General features: G+C 36.7%; 1 protein-coding gene across 1 annotated transcript in view; it reads left to right on the top strand.

The window, feature by feature from the left end:
- The window catches only part of CDC42SE2 (CDC42 small effector 2), a 51,022-nt gene extending 34,936 nt beyond the window's left edge, over positions 1 to 16,086 (top strand). Inside the window, exons 3-5 of the mRNA XM_026703947.2 lie at positions 10,047 to 10,148; positions 11,863 to 11,977; positions 13,675 to 16,086. Coding sequence (XP_026559732.1) covers positions 10,047 to 10,148; positions 11,863 to 11,961 — 201 coding nt within the window. The 3' untranslated portion in view covers positions 11,962 to 11,977; positions 13,675 to 16,086. The remainder of the gene's footprint in view (positions 1 to 10,046; positions 10,149 to 11,862; positions 11,978 to 13,674) is intronic.
- Positions 16,087 to 19,660: the final 3,574 nt, after the last annotated feature.

Here is a 19,660-nt window from a genome sequence, read left to right as displayed (position 1 = left end):
TGGTAAATTTACAATTGTTCTAGATAAGCATTGCTGGTAACAATGTGTATATTCTTTTTTATTATTTTATTACCGTTATTATTTTTCTTTGTGTTGATTAGAATCCACTGAGTATTGTATCCAGTTCATGGCATTATGAAGGAGTTTATAAAAGATGGAAAAAGTTAATGCAACAACAAACATGTTGTGAGCTAGAAACTAAGGCAACCTATTGGAATTGCCTCCTTGTCATAGGGCTTTTGTTAATTTGTAGAAGTTGAGCCAATTAACTCTCGGCTTAACTCTCTCTCCAGAGGAATCACTGCAAAAATGTGTGAGCATTTCCCATTATTTGGTATTTGACATATTTTCTTATTAATCCCTGTCATATCTCAGCTTTCTCTAAATAAACAGATCAAAGACTTCCCTATTTTGGTACAATCTATGCAGTTTGTCATCTAGATGATTTTTCCTTCCATGTACAAAATGAAAATCTAAACAAACTAACATCATTGTCACAGGGATCAAAAGTAATATGTCTGAGCAGATGCAATTATTGTGTAGGTGTTATACTTCTTTCTTAGGAAGCTGAACTGTCCTTTTTGTTCTACATAGCCAGTGTAGGTGGATGGGGTGGATTTTTAGACAGATAACAGGTCCTCCTTTATCTCCCTGTTGTCCAGTTAAAATTATATGTCTATACCTAATATCTAATCACTTTGATGAAATCTTACTCTGTTGCACTCCTTTCTAGTTGATGAATTAAACCAATTGAATTCCTTGCCTGTTGAGCTGATAATCGAAACATCAAATTCCCTCTAGAGCAAAGAAATGTTTGAAAATAGCCTAGATATGCTGCAGTTCTTGACTTGTATTTATCTGTTGACACCAATTATGGGACAGAATAAATATTAAATATTCACTATATATCAGTAATTATTAACATATTGTATTAGTTCAGCTTTTTGAGCTCTGCTTGAATTGAATTGTTGAGCAACTTCATCTGAATAAAGTAAGAATAAAGAATAAAGTTCTGTTTATAACTGAATTATATATCAGTTTGGCAGAGTAGCATAGCAGAGTATTAAGTGATGCTGTTGCTTAAATTTATCCTTTCATGTTAAAGGCCACATTCAAGAGAACTTCACTTGTAAGATTTTATTAACTCTTTTCACATTCCTTACAATATTGTTTTAGGAATCTTAGGAATTGAAAGCTGTGTGAGAAACATGCTAACTATACCACAACAGTTTCTATGGTAAATTTTCTCTCAGCTGAGAGGGAAAAGTGTTTCAGCAAGTGTTATTACTCAAGTCTGAAGCAATAGACAAATTTCAGACCATTTTTGTTCCAAATTTAATCTTTTTCCACTAGGCTGAAATTCCTTTTTCTGTGAGCTGAAAATCCTAAAAGCAATTGCATCTGAAGATTTAAGGGCTAAAAAATAGATTAGGGCTAAAAAAAACAGTTTCCAGTTCCTATAATTTTCTGACTCTTATAGGAAAACGTTAGATATCAGTTATCTTCTATTAGAACAGGAGTTTAAAGAAACCAAATGTTTAACCATTTATGGAAAACAGAGAGGGCTTTGTTAAGGTTTCTGGACAAATAGAGCATAAGGAGAGAAGACCTGTGATCTGTTATACATGGAAACTCTTACAAACAAGAATCTGAAATTCAGAGAACTATCCATAGAAAAGTCAGGCTGATAAAAATGAAAGAGATGGTGCTATCTCTGTCATGATTTATCCCATGGCTGCAAAAAACTGGATTACCACAAGATCATTGCAAAGGTGAGTATCCTGTATGTCTTTGCTGCTATCTCATGGTAATCTGGACTGTTGCAGTCCAGATCGGGTTCTCCTAGCTTCCCTTTATCCTGTCTATAACTTTCAACAGTTTTACATCTACAGTCTGACTGAGATTAAGATTAGGAACATTGTAATACATAATTTAAATCACATACACAATCTTATTTTAAATAATTACATAAAGCTTTGTGTTTTATAATTCCTAATGAGTCTGTCGTATCTGGCTGCTCTAACATCGAAAATTTTGGTTTGCAGCTAAATATAGTATTTGTACCATATGAAAACCATAATCTAAAACATCTGCCAATGTAGTAGCCAACATGCTTATTTTTTGTACTGTGTAATTATATCTGCTCAAAAATGGGGAGAAGGCTAACTATGCAATTAATGGATTTCTATTTGGCTCCTGATACATATGAAGAACACATATGTGAAGGTGAGCCGCAGTCCAATAGAGAATTAGTGTACTAGGCTGTGGATCAGTTCCCAGAACTTTACTAGTTCAAGGATGACATTTATGAAGCAAAACAGTATTTACTCATAAATGGCAAGTAAATGTCCATGTTATTTGATAGTCATAAATATACTTAATTGCAATAATAAGATGGCTATTTGGCACATATTTATGATCCTTGCCTCAGAAGTCATATGACTTTTTCTTTTTTATATATATATAAGAGAAAATATTTTAATTTCAAAAGTCTTTTAGAGAACTGTTGAAAATTAAATGCATTTCTATTCAACTTTTATTTAAAACCATTTTAACTTTGTTTCTTTTTTTCTTATATAAAAGTAGGCAACTGAAAGAAATATTCAGAAAGGATCTTAAAATATGCTGAGGCTCAAAATGACCACTTTCTACGCATAACTTTTATGGAAACAGTTCCTTAATGAAGCATACGTATACAAGTAGTATAAGATGCAGGTAGTCTAGTATCAATGTAATTTGGACTGAGAACTCCAGCGCTAAGCAACACAGTCGCAAAGTGTAGCGTCCCATGGCCACATCAGTTTGCAGTTCTGTCATCCCCATTGCTGTGGTTAGGTAAATCCCATAGCCGCAGACCACAGTTACATGATCAGTATTTGTGACCTCCTGCAGGCTTCCCCATTGACTTTGCTTATCAAAGCCAGCAGAGAAGATCACAAATGTGATCATATGACCCCAGGATGCTTTGACATAATTGTGAGTAATCAACAAGCACCCAAATCACAATGGTGATTGTGGAGATGTTGTGATGACTGCAGCTACAAGGGCCCATAATAAGTACTCCTCATTCAGCACCATCACAACTTTGAACAGTCACTGAATAAGTCGGCATTACATGAGGTCTACCTTTATTGGTTGACATCTAAGTAAATGAAAAAGCAAAACATTAACATACAAGAAACAAAAACACCTTTAACTACACTGCAACTTAACTCCAACCTTTCAAAGCTTTGATACTTAAGAGTAAATGTTTTAAATACAAAAAAATTTCATTGCCAAATTTCAGGGACCAGTCCTGCTATTGGGTTCATGGGTCTGGCTGTGATAGCTGGCCAACTGAAGACCTTGGTTTGCCCAGCTTCACTTATCTGTTGTTCATTCAGCAGCCATTTTTAGCACTTTTTAGGCTTTGAACTGTAGTGAAAAGCAGTTCAGGAAGAGAGCCTGTTTAAGTAATGTCTCCACTGGTGGTAGAGAGGTGAAAGGGTGGGAATCTGATAGGCACAGAGCAGTGTATACTTACTAATTATAATGGTGAATATGTAACTGAAAGAAAAATGCAAAGGTTATAAATGGGACAATTGATCACAGGCCTACTTTTTTCATCAGAATCATAACTGCAAATGGTCACTGTCAAAGACAATCACTAAACAAGGACTACCTGTATGTATTTCTTATAGCAGCTTGTAATTCTAATATGACCTGCATCTCATACAGAAAGCTCATTTTCAACCTTCAGCACAATTAAGTGTTTTTCCCCCCTCCTAGTGCTTTTGTCAAATGAAACAACTCTAGAGAGTTTCTTATTCTGGGCTTAGTAACTTGTGAAATCTTAGTTTGCAATAAAAATTGATAGGATTATGATTGCCTATCTGAAAATAATGTATTCTGATGATTGTAGAGAACATCCAAGTTTCATAGGTATTATCTAAGCCCATTAGACATCTGGGTATTCTCTAATAAATGTTACTTGGTATTTTACCTGTTAAACGTGACTACTGTGCAATGCTACTATTATGTTATCAAGTGACAAGATTAAACTGATCAGTTATTTAAAGAGGTCCAAAGCAAAGGGCCTTAAAGTGAGGCTTTCTGAATATGATACTCTAATGCATCTCTAAACATTTGAAGGCAAACTGATCAAATATTGGCTGGTACTATCCCAGGTTATCTTGATATATCATATATCGAGTATAGTATCCATTTTGTGAGTGTAGCCACATTATGCCTTCAATCCTAAATGTGAACACTGATAGGAATCCCTGATATGCTATATCTGCTTGAATTGTGTAGATGATAAATAATGTGGCTCAGCAAGATCGTTTGTGAGTAATACAAGGTGGGCAAGAAGTAACATTCCACAGCTTTCTATTTGTGCATCTAGAAGTGACTTTTACAATCGGCTAAGTGATTCCCTTTAAAAACTTATTGCACACATGGAGAAGAAGCATGGAGAGGCAGTTTCTGAGTTAGATTAAATTTTAGCCATACATTTCCCGTGAATGCAAGGCCAGTTCTCTGCTTCTTTTTCCCCTTCGCAATTGGAAGTGACATTTATTTAGCTGAATAGGAAGGGCTTCACATTGTAAGTACTGACACATATCCTGTCATGGAGCTGTAACATTTCATCATGTTAGTTGACCTCTCTCCAAATATTTCCTGTGTTACTTCCAAGAAGGATAGCAAGTGAAAAACAGGGTTTGCTATCTCCTATACCTATATCATGTTTAGAGACAGCTGCTATTGAACAACAGCCAAAATTATTTATAAATTATGTTTTACTTCAAGGTAACATTTCTAATCATTTAGACATTCAAGACTGTTTTTCTAACATTGGAGCATTTCTCATTTGGTCCCTGAGATTGCTCTCAAACAACTTGAGTTGCAGCATTTAAAATTCTATCCTTAAACATTGGGTTTCCTCAATTCTATTAGTTTTTACACCGTTTTGAAGAATAATACCATGCAAGCACTTAAGGATTTTGTAAGCAAGCAGCCTAGATGTGGTGAGAAATAACTATAATTCCATGCTAAGCAGTTCCCAATCTGTATCTTTTACCACCAAGTTCTCCAACCTTTCCGGCCTTGTGGACCAGTGGGGGAGGAGACAGGATGGTTCCATGTTCGCGCAGTTCCATTTGCTTGAGTGGTAGGCACCCGCACCTGCTGCTCGTGCAAATGGAGCACTTTTACACACGCCAAGCCGCTGCTCTGGGGATACAAGTGCACAATCACTCGCCTCTTCTGTAGCCCGGTTCCGAATGGCTCAAGGCCCGGTAGTGGGCTGTGGCCCAGGCATTGGGGATCCTGTTTTACAAACATCAATTTGGGTGGGAAGATTTGCTAAAGCATGGATAGTAAACTTCAGATTTAAATTATGCTTCCAGGAACACCAACCAACATGAATAGTTGTCACAGTTTACATGAATTACAGTCCAAAATATCTGTAAACCACCATGCTACCTACTGGTGTCTCATAGCATAGATTTTACAGTAATCAAAAACGCTGCAAAATTTTGGCTTGAAAATGTTAGTAGTATTATGTGATGAGTAAAATAACATATATATCGTATCGTAATGGTACATTAGGAAGATGCATTATTTACTTTAAAAGCTTGCTAAAATGATAATCTGCTAAGCTGGCTGAAAAGAAAGAAATTGTGTGGTTTAGGTAAACAATATCCATTTCTGAGGTCCAGTTGTTCAGCATCACTTACCAAGGTCAGTGTGATATAACTCAAAATAGATTTGTAATGAATATTCTTCCTATATTTACTATCACTGGGTGTTTCAGTACAAAAAGGGAAAGTCTCCTTGAGATAATTTTTTTTTGAATTTACAAAAGAAATTCTATGAAGTAAGATCCATTGTAAACCTAGGACAGAAAAGAGGATTGCTATGTGACACATTTCCACCAAATGTGTTTCCTACTTGAATATTCCAGTGAGGGTGTGGCATTGGTGGCAATGCTGTATCCTGCTTTTGCACCAGGTAAGTAAGTGCTGTGAAAGGTCACCGATGAAAGTTGAAAGTTTAACTGAAAAATAGAGAATGGATTCACAGATCTAAGCTGGTAAAAGTGGGAATAAGGTTATGTGAAAACATCTATCCAGGTAGTCTTTGACTTATGAACTGACCCAAAATTTCTGTTAAGTGAGACATTTGTGAAGTGAGTTTGGCCCCCATTTTACAACTTTTCTTAACACAGTTGTTAAGTGAATCACTGAAGTTGATAAGTTAGCAATTCTGTTCTTAAGTGAATCTGGACCTCCTCATTGACTTTGCTTGTCAGAAAGGTTGAAAAAGGTGATCACATGACCTTGGGACATAGCAGCGGTCATAAGTATGAGTTGCCAAACATCTGAATTTTGATCACATTATCATGGGGCTGCTACAAAGGTCATAAGTGTGAAAAATGGCCATAAGTCACTTTTTTCAGTGCAGTTGTAGTTTTGAACATCATAAATGAATTTCTGTAATTTGAGGACTATCTGTATTGTTAATGGAAAAAATAATCTAAGCTTATTTAGGAATATACACAGTTTTTAGAGAAATGATAAGAACACAAATAATTTTTAAAGGATTGAAAAATCTTTATGTGACAAGGAGTAGAAAGGAAAATGTGTGGGAGCAAAAGAGAATACAAATACTTGGAAAAGATCAAACCAAATGAGAGGCCTGTACATATTCTGGCAATGCTCTGTGTGGGTGTAAAGTTTTGTACTTAGCAGTGTTGAAACTTCTGCTAATTTTTCTGTTGTCATAGAAACTAGAGCATCCAGTTTCAAAGATTCGATTTATTTTACTGTTTAGAGGAGGTGTAAACATGGAGAATTTAAAAAAAGAATCAAAGTGGAAGGCTTAATTATTTTCCATTTTTGCCCCATATAATTTACCTAATGAATCCTCCAATTGTTCTCAGAGGACAAGAGTTACAAGGAAACCAAACCTGGCTGGTGTCTCTACAAAATTGGTCCAGGTGGACCAAAGGCAATTTTTCAAAGTTGTAACCAGCAGCTTCCTAAATAAGTTTCCAGTTTGTTCACAAAAAATGAAACCAAGACAGTTATTGAATATGGCAGCCTTTCTCAACTGTTCCCTATCAGATGTACTGAGACTGAAATTATGAACCAACATTGCCAAAGCAAGAAACTAGAAATGTAACCTAGTTTGTAGTAAACATGTTCAGGCTATTTATGTTTTAAATACATCAAAATTTTGCACTGGAAATATGATTTTAAAATAGCATGTCTTTCTTTTTTTTTTTACTGGAAGATAATATTAGTCATAATTGCCAGATCCAATGAAGCACACTAGATAAGACTGCTGGGAGAATCTAACTCTCTGTTCTCCCAGCCTTTTCCTGTCTTCTCTGAGGACTGGAAGACTGCTGGCATTGGCTACTACTAGTAAGTTTGAGAAAGGAAGAAAGAAATCTCAAAATTAGGCAAGATGACCTTCAAACTCAGAAAATACCACTACAACCCCATTGAATAGACATTTCCATTTATTTTCAAACAAATAAAAGTTGAAAATACTTTAAAATTTTAATATTCAATGCAAAAAGCTGACTCTGAGGGAAAGGAGCAAGTGTCGTATACATCTGGCTTTCCTGATCAGCATTTTATATACTTCTGAATATATTGATGGAAGAGAATATTTGTAGCTCAGAATTTAACTATGTGGTCCTCGGTGCTTTCTAGATTGATTGATTTCTTGCAGATGTTTCACTACCAAACAAAATAACATCATCAATACTAGAAGGATATGGTGTTTGCTCTTATTTTATATACTAGTGGTTTCCTCTGTCAGTGTTGGTGGGTGTGATCTTAGTAGTTCCTTGTTTTGGCTGTTGTTTATTGTTAGGTTACTTGAACCTGAGTTGGTAGTTTCTTGATTAGAGTATTGTTTACTTCTTGATTATTGGTCCAGTGCTAAGTTACAATGGCACTGAAAAATGACTTATAATCATTTTTCACATGATCATTGCAGTATCTTGGTGGTCATACGATTAAAATTCAGCTTCTTGGCAACTGGCATTATTTATGATAGTTGCAGTAACCCAGGATCTTGTAACCTTCAACTGCAGTGATTCACTAAACAATTGGCAAGAAAGGTTGTAAAATGTGTCAAAGCTCAATTAACAACTGTTTTACTTAGCAACAGAAAATTGGGACTCAGTTGTGGTTGCAGCTGAGTCTGGAACACACATGGTACTAAGCCATAATAATCATTTACAAACCCCAATCAGGCAGTTCATACCAAATACATGATCATTTTGCACAATATAGCCTTTATATTTATTTTCAGCGATCTGATATTATGATGTTGATAGATACATATTTGAAGCAAGCAACTATGTCTGAAAAATTTCACTAGTCAGCTTATTATGTTTGTCTTTTTCAATTGAACTCAGTACATTGGGTTTAATGGGCTAATGTATGTATGTATGTATGTATGTATGTATGTATGGACTTGGTTGATAGAGAACCATAGTTGATCATTCATAGACAATCAGCAATTTCTTGATAACATTTTGTTACAAAGTCCAGAATGGTTAATGGTATTGGCTGGGTACCTTTAAGCATGTAAAAATTGCATTTTCATTGGAATCAATGGAATTCACATACATTTGTTTAGGATTTTGTGCTAGCACTTTCTTCTGCAGATTTGGCATATTTTTAAAGATGCTTGCTATTTATGAAAAAGGTTCAACTATCCTGTTGTGTTTGTTATTCAGAAAAAGTGGAAAGTCTATAGCATGGGCATGTCTGTTGTGGGCTTGAGATCATTCTTAACAAATCTTGCTTTTATGGGCTATAGACCATGATGTATTCTCAGCTGTGGCTTTGATTTGCAGTGACTCAACTAGGGCAGTGTTTGGACAGCAGAAATCCTGCTGATGAGATGAGTAAACTTCCACCCAGAACTCTAGGTGGTATTACCAACTCCTCGCATACCATATGTAGGAGGATGCTGATTCCTTAAAATATGTGATGGAGAAAATGCTTATAGGGATAGTGCTGAAGGGGTCAAGAAACCTTTTCAGGGTAATGGAAAAACATTTAAACTCCTTTTAGTAATCACTTTTTTTAAAAAAACATCTACTGTGTTATTTAAGACTGCAATTTTTGCTTTGTAAGGGAACAATTTTTATTCGATATTAGGAAGAACTCTTAGGGGACCAATTACTTCTTGGGAGGCCAAAAGTATGAAGAAGAGAAGCTTAATTTTTTTTAAAAAAGTCTAGTTCTCTTCTATCCTTTAAATTAGAAAGCTGGTTTCTGTTCAAGGAAGTTGAGCTTGTACGGTTAGTATCAGCTTTATCTTAGAAAAATAAAAGAACATATCCTTTTGAAATCTCCCTAGCTCAGGGGTCTCCAACCTTGTGAACTTTAAGCCTGGAGGACTTCAACTCCCAGAATTCTGGGAGTTGAAGTCATCCAAGGCTTAAAGTTCACAAGGTTGGAGACCCCTGCCCTAGCTGACATTCCCAACTGGATTCCCTTCATATATGTGAGAACCAACCTGGAAAAAAATACCCGTAATGAAAAAATGGATCATAAAAATATTAGAGCTTGCAGAAATGGCACAATAGCATGTTTGATTAAAGAAGGAACAACAATTAAGATTTAGACCATTTATGGACTTTATGCCAAAACGGATTAAAATGAGTCGATGCCTTTGGGATTCATTAATTTAAAAGGGTTGTTTATGGGAAGAAAAGAACCATGATACGTAATTTGGGAGGATGGAAATGTTTACAACTGCTGCAAAGGAAGATCAGAGGTTGCTTCTATAGATTTCTTTCTTTTTCCTGTCCTTTTCCTGTCCTTTTGTTGTCTTTCACTTTTACTTTCATTTTTTTAATATCAGTCTTTTTTATTTTTTATGTTTCTGTAGGTTTTTTTTCAATCTTATGTAAAATGTGCTTTGAATAAAAATTACATATAACAAACCCAAAGCCTCTAATGGAAATACCCATACATAAGTTTAAATGTTGTTTCCTTCTGGCACCACTGAGTTGTGTTTTGCTCCTTTTTCAGAAAAGGCGGCGGCGGATCGATCGGAGTATGATTGGCGAGCCAACAAACTTCGTTCATACTGCTCATGTTGGTTCAGGAGATCTCTTTAGTGGAATGAATTCGGTAAGTGCATTTGCCAAAAATCCAGCAGGGTTAGAGACCTTATTCTTGAATGTTATATTTTGAAATAATATTTCTGTCCTGCTGCCATGCAGATATGTTAGATTTCAATCTCCATAATTTCCAGATAGCTTTTGTCATACTTTCTGAAAATCATCAGTATTAAATTCCTACATCCAGATGGTTTCACAGTGGAAAAGGATGTTTTAGAACATTATACCTTTTAGATTTATAACTGTATCTAGAAGAAGAAAAAATGAAATCCTTTGCAAATGGGACAGGAATTATTAATAAAGAAAAGGAGAGAGGAATTTTCAGCGCAGTATAGGAATCCATTTATTTAGGAATAATGTGTTTCTAATCAAGAAATGCTTCTCCAGAGGCAACTAAAAAATATATCCATGATGTAATTGCATTTCAATTTTTTCCTTTTGTTTACTCTGTTGACATCACTGAGTTCAGTGGAGCTTACTCCAAGGAATTCTGCATCTGTGTATGGTGTATTAAAATTGTTGTAAAAACATCTGATGATAAATATGTATGCCAAAATTACGGTATGGTAGAGTAGCCTTCACATACAGCAAAGTCCTAAAAGGATACATTTCAATCATCATTTTTAATGGCATTATAAGTATGTTGAAAACAAGCCACAGCAAGTGAGTTCTTTTGCTCACCTTCTTTCATGTAATATTGCCACAAGGAAGAATTTATAAAGTTACCTGCTTGCTTCCCTAAGATGTTTAATTTTTTGTTAGCAATATTTTTAAAAGTATGATTAATGTCATTTGGGATTTATAAAGTAAAATGCATATAGTTGGGAGCCTAGCATATTTAAGAAAAATATAATAGTTTAGGGCTTGGAAACATGTTAGGATTTAAGAAAACTGTAGAATGCTGTCTGTCTGATATAACAGACAAAAGTGTTTTACAGCCCTATATCTGTTGTTTATGTTTATATGTATAGTCTCTGGTTTCAATATCAGGGAATAAGGTGTTGGTGATAGGTCACACATCCAATAATCATATGTATACTAAATCATCCCTCCTTGATTACAGTACTTACGTACATGAATTCAAAAGTTATGAAAAAGCATCTAGCCATTCTTCTGGGACCATCTTTTAAAGTCATGCAGATTGGTGGCGTATAAAAGATTAATAAATAAAAATAAACAAATATGTCCAGTGTGGCTATCAATAAGTTTTTGTGCAGTATCCTAGCCCACAAAAACTATAAGAAAATTTATGTACAATAAAATCACTTGTTGAGTTCTTGAGGTCTCCCTCGCTATTACATGTGCCCGACACATAGACACTTAAGAAAGGAAAGAAGGAAAACCCACATGATCTTGCATGTTGAACCACCAGTCTGTCCCTTAACAAAACACTCATACAAATAGCATGCAAATAAGCTTTAGTCATAAAATAACGTGTATGCAGCTGTTTGATGAAGCTGTAGAAGAGAAATTGCAATAGTAAGACATTACTTTGGAGCTAATTAAGTTTTGGGACAGCAAAAATATTAAGTTGAAATTACATGAAAAAGAAAAGCATAGAATTCTGCAGTATCCTTTTCTTACATGTTTGGCTGTATATATTAATGAGTAATATGGTTGACTTTGTACAAATTTTGCACTGATCTATGGAATTCAAGAAGTATCACATTATAGTAGACCATACTTTCTATAACAAACAAAACCATCGTGATTTTGTTTCTTAGGTGAGCTCAATTCAAAACCAAATGCAGTCCAAAGGAGGCTATGGAGGAGGCATGAATGCAAATGTTCAAATGCAGCTCGTGGATACAAAGGCAGGATAACTGGGGCATCTTTCCAGTAAGTGTTACAAAGTCCACATTTTAACAGCTTTCTCTTCTGACTTCCAGAGACACAACAGTACAGGACAGCACAGTCATTCATAATTGTTATCTCAAAATTATATGCAATATACATTCTGGCATATTAAGTACTGAATTCACATATACATTTATCAAAAACCAGTATTAGCTATTTGATCTTCTTATTTCTTCAGTATTTCTCTCATACCAAAATCACACGATCAAAATTAATGATGGAGGAAGTTGGGGGAGGCCATTGTAGTAAAACAGCATCATGTTGCAGACCTCCATGGCTTCTACATCATAGGAGCAAACTTTCAGTTACTTGCTTTGGTGTTGGCTTGCAGTTCTTGCTCCTCTTCCACTTTATTCACACACCCCCCCCGAAATGCAGCAAAGGCAGCTAAAAAATTCACTGCTGTAATGACATATTATGGCCAGATGGATTTCTGCAATTTCTAGCAAGTCAGGAGATGTTGTACTCCTTAGCCACTCAATTCAGGTAGTCCTTGACTTACAACAGTTCATTTAGTAACCATTCCAAGTTATAACATCACTGAAAAAAGTGACTTCCGGCCATTTTTCTCATTGCAGCATCCCCATGATCATGTGATCAAAATCCAAGATGCTTGGCGACTGACATATTTATGACGGTCACAGTGCCCGGGGTCATGTGATTCCCCTTTTGTGACCTTCTGACAAGCAAAGTCAATCTGGGGAAGTCAGATTAATTTAACAACTGTGCTCCTAACTCAACAACTGCAGTGATTCACTTAGTAACTGTGGCAAGAAATGGGGCAAAACTCACTTAACAAATGTCTCACTTAACAACAGAAATTTTGGGCTCAATTATGATTGTAAGTTGAGGACTATCTGTACTGTCCATTGCTGCCTTACATGGTAGCATAAAGGCAATGCAATACTTTCAGATAATAGAGTCACATGACCATGTACCATGACAATATCCTATACACTTCCTTCCTCTTTTATATTGGGGGTGGAAGATGTCTGGCCTGTAGATTACTCCTATGTAGTTCAATTAAGTCAAGATGCAGGTCTCTCTAACTCTCCCCCTCTCAGAAAAGTTTGCTGCTGCATTTCTTCTCTGTGTATAGAGAAAGGGACTGTTTCTTCGAGGATACAAGGTCCTCATCTTGTCTTCCTCTGTCTTTAATTTGCTTCTGTATATACATCCCTGTTTGGAGAAAGGAACTAGAATTTTCTTCACATACAAATACCATATTCAGTAATATTTTTGAACTATGTGTATAACATAGTATTGGACTCTAGCTCTGCGTACTGCTAGAACTTGGCCACTGATGCTCTTTCTGGATGCCACCATAATCATTTCAGCAAACTATTTGCCCAATCCATTCTCAATATATTGCTGAGTTACCTACTTAGAGCGGGGAAATAGAAATTGTATAATATCATTGCAATGTGGAATAAGTCACAAATGGTACGACAAGGGGAAACCCAAGCTATCCTTGATGAACTTGAGGACTGTTAGGGTCATTGGCGCAATGAACGTGAGTTTGGGAAGACTCCAGGAGACAGTGGGGAACAGGGAGGCCTGGTGTGTTGTGGACTAGGAGGTCATGAAGGGTTGGGCATGATTTAGCGACAGAACAACAACAACTATAGTTCTGCCGTACTTAAAATTGTTTTATTCATTCTTTGTTCTATTTTTCACAGGTACCTGCAAATTTCTATACTTTGTTCCTGTGTCCCTCTCCTTTATGCCTTGGTGACTGCTTCCTGTGCTCATGATAAAAGAAGTTCATGGCCCATCATCCACCCTTCATGATTATTATGCCATTCAGACATTCCTGTTCTGCTGTGAGGCTGATATTTATCAGACTGGTTGTGCCTTTAAAGTGGCAAGCATACATTTCACTACCAAAACATCTGTGGACATTGTACTGGTTGACTTGTTTTTGTTTTTGAGCTTCTAAAACTTTTACTCTCAATATTTCAAAACAATATTTTGAGCAATCTAAATTCTGAACAGACAGGTTTGGTGTTGGGTTGACCCTCGTTTTGTACTTCCTCTACAAACCCTTGATTATAGCATTCTCATCTTTTTATTGTTGTTATTACTTCTTTCTTTGTAATTAGAAGCAAGCAAGTTTCTGTTAATATCTTGAGTCTGTCATTGTTGATATAGATCTATTTTTTTTAAAGGTCTGGGACCTGCAAGCACAACAAACATTTCACACAGTCAGAAATCAGGAGTATATGAGTGTATGACCGCATGCTATGTGAATTTGCTTGATATGGTGGCCTGTTGGATGCCAAAAACATTATTTTTATTTTTAATGCTTGTTCTTGGAGATGGGTGATGCTAAAGTTGATGGAAAAAATGCAGTGGTACCAGATTATGCCAATCTCTCTAGGGAAAAATGGACTTGTAACTCTTAGCTGCTTTGGAAATACGTCTTAGATTTTTAATCCAATTCATCTTGAAATAATAAAGAGAGAGTCTGCATTCAGAAGACATTTTGTTGTAAATGTTCAATATATTTATTTTGGAAGAGCTGACCTCAAGATTGTAAACCAGTGTGGTAACGTACAAAGTAAATATTGTGGTGGCGCTTTTGTCTAGTTAAGAGGCATTGTTATGTTGGCTGCTTTTTCTTTCTTCTTTTTCAGTGCTTAATTTTAGGCTGTTCCAGCATTACCAGTAGCAGCATGATGAACTGCCTGCAATATTATAGCTGGAATTTAGTTGAACTCTCTAAATAGTTGGCAGTTTCCACATACTAAATATTTAGGGGCCCATGTAAGTTGCTAAGAGCAACATAGTAACCTAGCAGGAATGGATATCAGTGAAAACAACATACAGGGTGGCTTTTTGCTATATTGGTGAAGAAGCCTTTTGCTCAGGTTCCAAAGCATGTTTCTTTCACAAAGTGTGAAAACTGTGTTTTAATATTGCACTGTTCATTTTTTGATGTTATTTTATATTTTGTTAAGTGGTCTATTTTTGTCTTCCCCATACTCATGCCTCCTTTGTCATATTAAATTAAAACACTTGATTGAGTATTAACAACATAATTTTAAGACACATTTAGAATCTTCCTCATGCATCATTTTTTAATATCTTAACTGGCAAATAGAGTAACTGAGCCTAATTGGAGAAATTCTTAGCGTTACAAGTATTTGCTGCATATTTGGGGAAACAAGACCATGCAAGAACTTCATGCAGTTGTCCCTGAAACAAAAGATTATATAGTAGCATTGCCTTGTAGTTAATGCTTATTGCTACTTTCTCCACTGCCATTTATAGTTTGTAAAGGGAGACTAGAGAATGAGGGAACAACATACTTACGGCTTTTTATTTTAAAAAAAATCCCTAACAGTTTTGAAATCATTAACAATTGTTCAATGGAAATGGTAGAATATCCTTATCTACAACCACTTTTGAGCCCATACCCACTGAGGAAGTAATCTATGTAAATATCTCAGAGTCAAACCAGTAGTTGAACAAAATATATGAAGACTGCTGCTGCACAAAAATCCATATTTATGGGCTTGGTCCAGAAGACATTCCTGTTACAGGCAGCCAAATAATACAGGTGAAAATATAATTTTGTTGGGGAAATTTTCATTTCAGGGAGTCCAGGGAGATGCCTTTTATTGTTGGGGCCAAATACACAGGCAGCTTAGTAGTTGCCAAGATCAGGATGTCAAATGCATACATTTTCAAAAGTGCTCTTCAAAGTACTCTATGATATCTTTCCATATAATAGCTATCTAAATATATTGGACTGCACATTATCCCTGAAATCATAAACATTAGCTACCAGTCAAGGGAACTGTAGTTCAAAAGAGAGCATCAGGTTGGGGAAGACTGTCCTGGGGTTTCAGACTAAATTTCACTTTATTCTGAACTGATAGAAAAGAATTCTGAGAAGAATTTTTGATCAAGGAAAAAAATAGTCATCATCTTCAGCTCAGTCGCCAGAAAAGAGAGACATATTTTTATAACAAACATACATTTTTGTACATTATGTTCATTCTTAAATAATGTAAGTTCAATGTTGTCTTGTAGATATTAAAAGGAAAATATTGACCTTTGATTCAATAAATGTTTTCTTTCAGTTACTGGTTTTCCTATTTCTTTACCATAATCAGTACTATTTGCTTGGACAAAGAGATCTGAAAAACAATGTCATTGTTTCAGATTTTTCTCAACTGATAGTATGGTAAAGGTGAGAACTGTATAGCTGTCCTCTTTTCACGTATGTGGACACAGTAAACGGCACACATTTTTTAAGTGACCCTTAAAAGGAAGGAAGTTCAATAAACAGTAAGTCAGTTTCTTGAACATAAATTCTCAATATTTACAGATAGTCCTCGATTTACAATAGTTTGCTTAGTGACCATTTGAAGTTAGAACAACACTGAAAAAAATGATTTATGACCATTTTTCACACTTATGCCACTGCAGCATCCCCATGGTCATGTGATTTACATGCAGATGTTTGACAACTAACTCACATTTATGACGGTTGCATTGTCCCGAGGTCATGTGATCATATTTTACAACATTCTGAAGCAAAGTCAATGGGGGAGCTAGTGTGATGACCCAGAGTGTAACATAATGTAATAAAATCCAAAATGTAAATAAATGTCCAACTTGGCCCCACTGTTCAATTCAAATCCACGATCTCAGAAAATTAGAATATTGTGAAAAGGTTCAATATTCTAGGCTCAAAGTGTCCCGCTCTAATCAGCTAATTAAGCCATAACATCTGCAAGGGGTTCCTGAGCCTTTAAATGGTCTCTCAGTCTGGGTCGATAGGAATCACAATCATTGGAAAGACTGCTGACCTGACAGTTGTGCAGTAAAACATCATGGACACCCTCCATAAGGAGGGAAAGCCTCAAAAGATAATTGCAAAAGAAGTTAGATGTTCTCAAAGTGCTGTATCAAAGTACATTAATAGAAAGTTATGTGGGAGGGAAAAGTGTGGAAGAAAATGGTGCACAAGCAGCAGGGATGATCGCAGCCTGGAGAGGATTGTCAGGAAAAGGCCATTCAAAAGTGTTGGGGATTTTCACAAGGAGTGGAGTGAGGCTGGAGTCAGTGCATCAAGAGCCACCACACACAGACGGATCCTGGACATGGGCTTCAAATGTCGTATTTCTCTTGTCAAGCTGTTCCTGAACAACAAACAATGTCAGAAGCATCTTACCTGGGCTAAAGAAAAACAGAACTGGTCTGTTGCTCAGTTCCAGTCTTCTTTTCTGATGAGAGCAACTTTTGCATCACAGTTGGAAACCAAGGACCCAGAGTCTGGAGGAAGAAGGGAGAGGCACACATTGCAAGATGCTTGAAATCCAGTGTGAAGTTTCCATGTCATCTGCTGGTGTTAGTTCACTGTGCTTCATTAAGTCCAGGGTCAACACAGCCATCTACCAGGAGATTTGGGAGCACTTCATGCTTCCTTCCACAGACGAGCTTTATCGGGATGCTGACTTCATTTTCCAGCAGGACTTGGCACCTGCCCACACTGCCAAAAGCACCAAAACCTGGGTCAATGACCGTGGGATTATTGTGCTTGATTGGCCAGCAAACTTGCCTGACCTGAACCCCATAGAGAATTTATGGGACATTGCCAAGAGAAAGATGAGAGACATGAGACCGAACAATGCAGAAGAGCTGAAGGCCGCCATTGAAGCATCCTGGTCTTCTATAACACCTCAGCAGTGCCACAGTCTGATAGCTTCCATGCCACACCGCATTGAGGCAGTATTTGCTGCAAAAGGGGCCCAAACCAAGTACTGAGTACATATGCATGCTTATACTTTTCAGAGGTCCGATATTGTTCTATGTGCAATCCTTGTTTTATTGAATGCATGTAATATTCTAATTTTCTGAGATTGTGGATTTGGGGTTTTCATGAGCTGTAAGCCATAATCATCACAATTATGACACATCATGGCTTGAACTATCTTGCGTTGCATGTAATGAGTCTATCTCATATATTAGTTTCACCTTTTAAGCTGCATTACTGAAATAAATGAACTTTTGCACGATATTCTAATTTTTCGAGTTTCACCTGTACAGCCTGCTAGATTGATAGGACATCTCAGTGTTGGTGTGTTGGTGTCTTGAAGAGGCTGAGTTTTAAGTATGCTTCAAAAGAGCTAATAAAGCTTGAACAGTATAACAACAGACCAGAGGGTAACTGATCAAGTTTAGTTTTACCATCAGTTTTGTACAGTATACATATTATATACCTGTACTCAGAATTTAAAACACGATATCATATGAAGTACTTTTAAGGTCAATAAATAAAAGCTCCAACCTTAGAATGGGGAAAGATTATACAAGCTAAGATACATGCATAATATTACAGTGGCTTCTATGATAGAGAAATGAAAATTACACTGCAAGGACTTATGAATGAAATAACATATTAACTTATAATCAGAGCAGTTGTTCCAAAGATACATTATCACAAAATATAACACCGAATGTTACTACTACCATATATCTGGCAGTCTCTTTTTAAAGATGTGCTGATAAAGAGAATTTATATGTGCTGATAACAGCTGTTTAGTGCAAAACAGAAAATTGGAATGCTGTTTCATTCCAGTGTAACAGTAGGAGCTCCTCCACTTGAGTTCATAGCAAACACAGGCATATATTTCTGGCCTACTTTTGATGAATTTTGACCTACTTGTGACAACTCCTATAAAGTACCACCAGGGAAACAACATAGTTTACTTGTGCAGCCCAGATATGCCTTGGGTGGTTCTTTTGGGACATATTTACAAACTATTAGAAATTGAGAATATGCTTTGGTCCTGGGGGATCTAAGCCAGTGTTCTCCATCTTCCAATATAAGCTATATAAATGGGGGCTAATAATTTATTGTTGCATTGACATCCCATCTTTTCTATGAGAGCTGATATTTACCCCCAGACACCCAGTTTATTCCCTTTCTGTCCATCCACCCCAGAGAAACTTGTATAGTAGAATGAGTTGAGGGTGGGTGATCGATGCTGAGTGGGGTAGGGGGTATGGGGGCTGACAAAGGGGGCTGACAATGGGGGAGAGCAATGGGCAGCAGCAGAGAATCGGGCTGCGAAGGAAGGGAATCACCAACAGAGGAGAAGCTGGGACTAGAGAGCCTGGGGTGGGGTGGGGAGTGGGGAAAGCAGGCAGGGCAGGAAAGGAAACAGTTAGCTACAGAAAGGGGCCGGGGGAGAACCGAAGAATGGTGGGAAGGCGCGCAGACAGAAAAAGAGGAAAGGCGGCGGGTGGGGGGGAAGGGAATTGTTGAAGGAGTGCGAGGCTGCTCTGGCCTCTTCAGGAATGAATGAATAAGCAATCCCGGCCAGATCACCTTTTTTTTTTTTTTTAATTCCCAGACGGACCAGGCATTCAGAAGCTAAAATCAGATGCCTCTGGCAAATAACCAAGCTTCAAGTATTTTGAATATGCAGTGATAATTAAGGAATCAATCAGCCACTTAATTAAGAGGAATATGCACAGGTTCAGGAAGCCTTGCCTAAGGATAGAACAGGAGGGCCGTTCCATACCTGGCCCGGGGCAAGGATTCTCTGAGACGGCATTTAAGGAATTGAACTGAATTGAGATGCTCTCAGCGATAAAAATCACAGATCAACTATCTAAGTTTGTCCTGAAATTTAAAGAGTACTTTAT

This window comes from Pseudonaja textilis, chromosome 2 (assembly GCF_049901715.1).
Source record: "Pseudonaja textilis isolate UNSWEBS1 chromosome 2, rPseTex1.2, whole genome shotgun sequence".
Classification (NCBI taxonomy): domain Eukaryota; kingdom Metazoa; phylum Chordata; class Lepidosauria; order Squamata; family Elapidae; genus Pseudonaja; species Pseudonaja textilis.
Note: the sequence above shows the minus strand (reverse complement) of the source record. Positions and strands in the feature narration are given on the sequence as shown.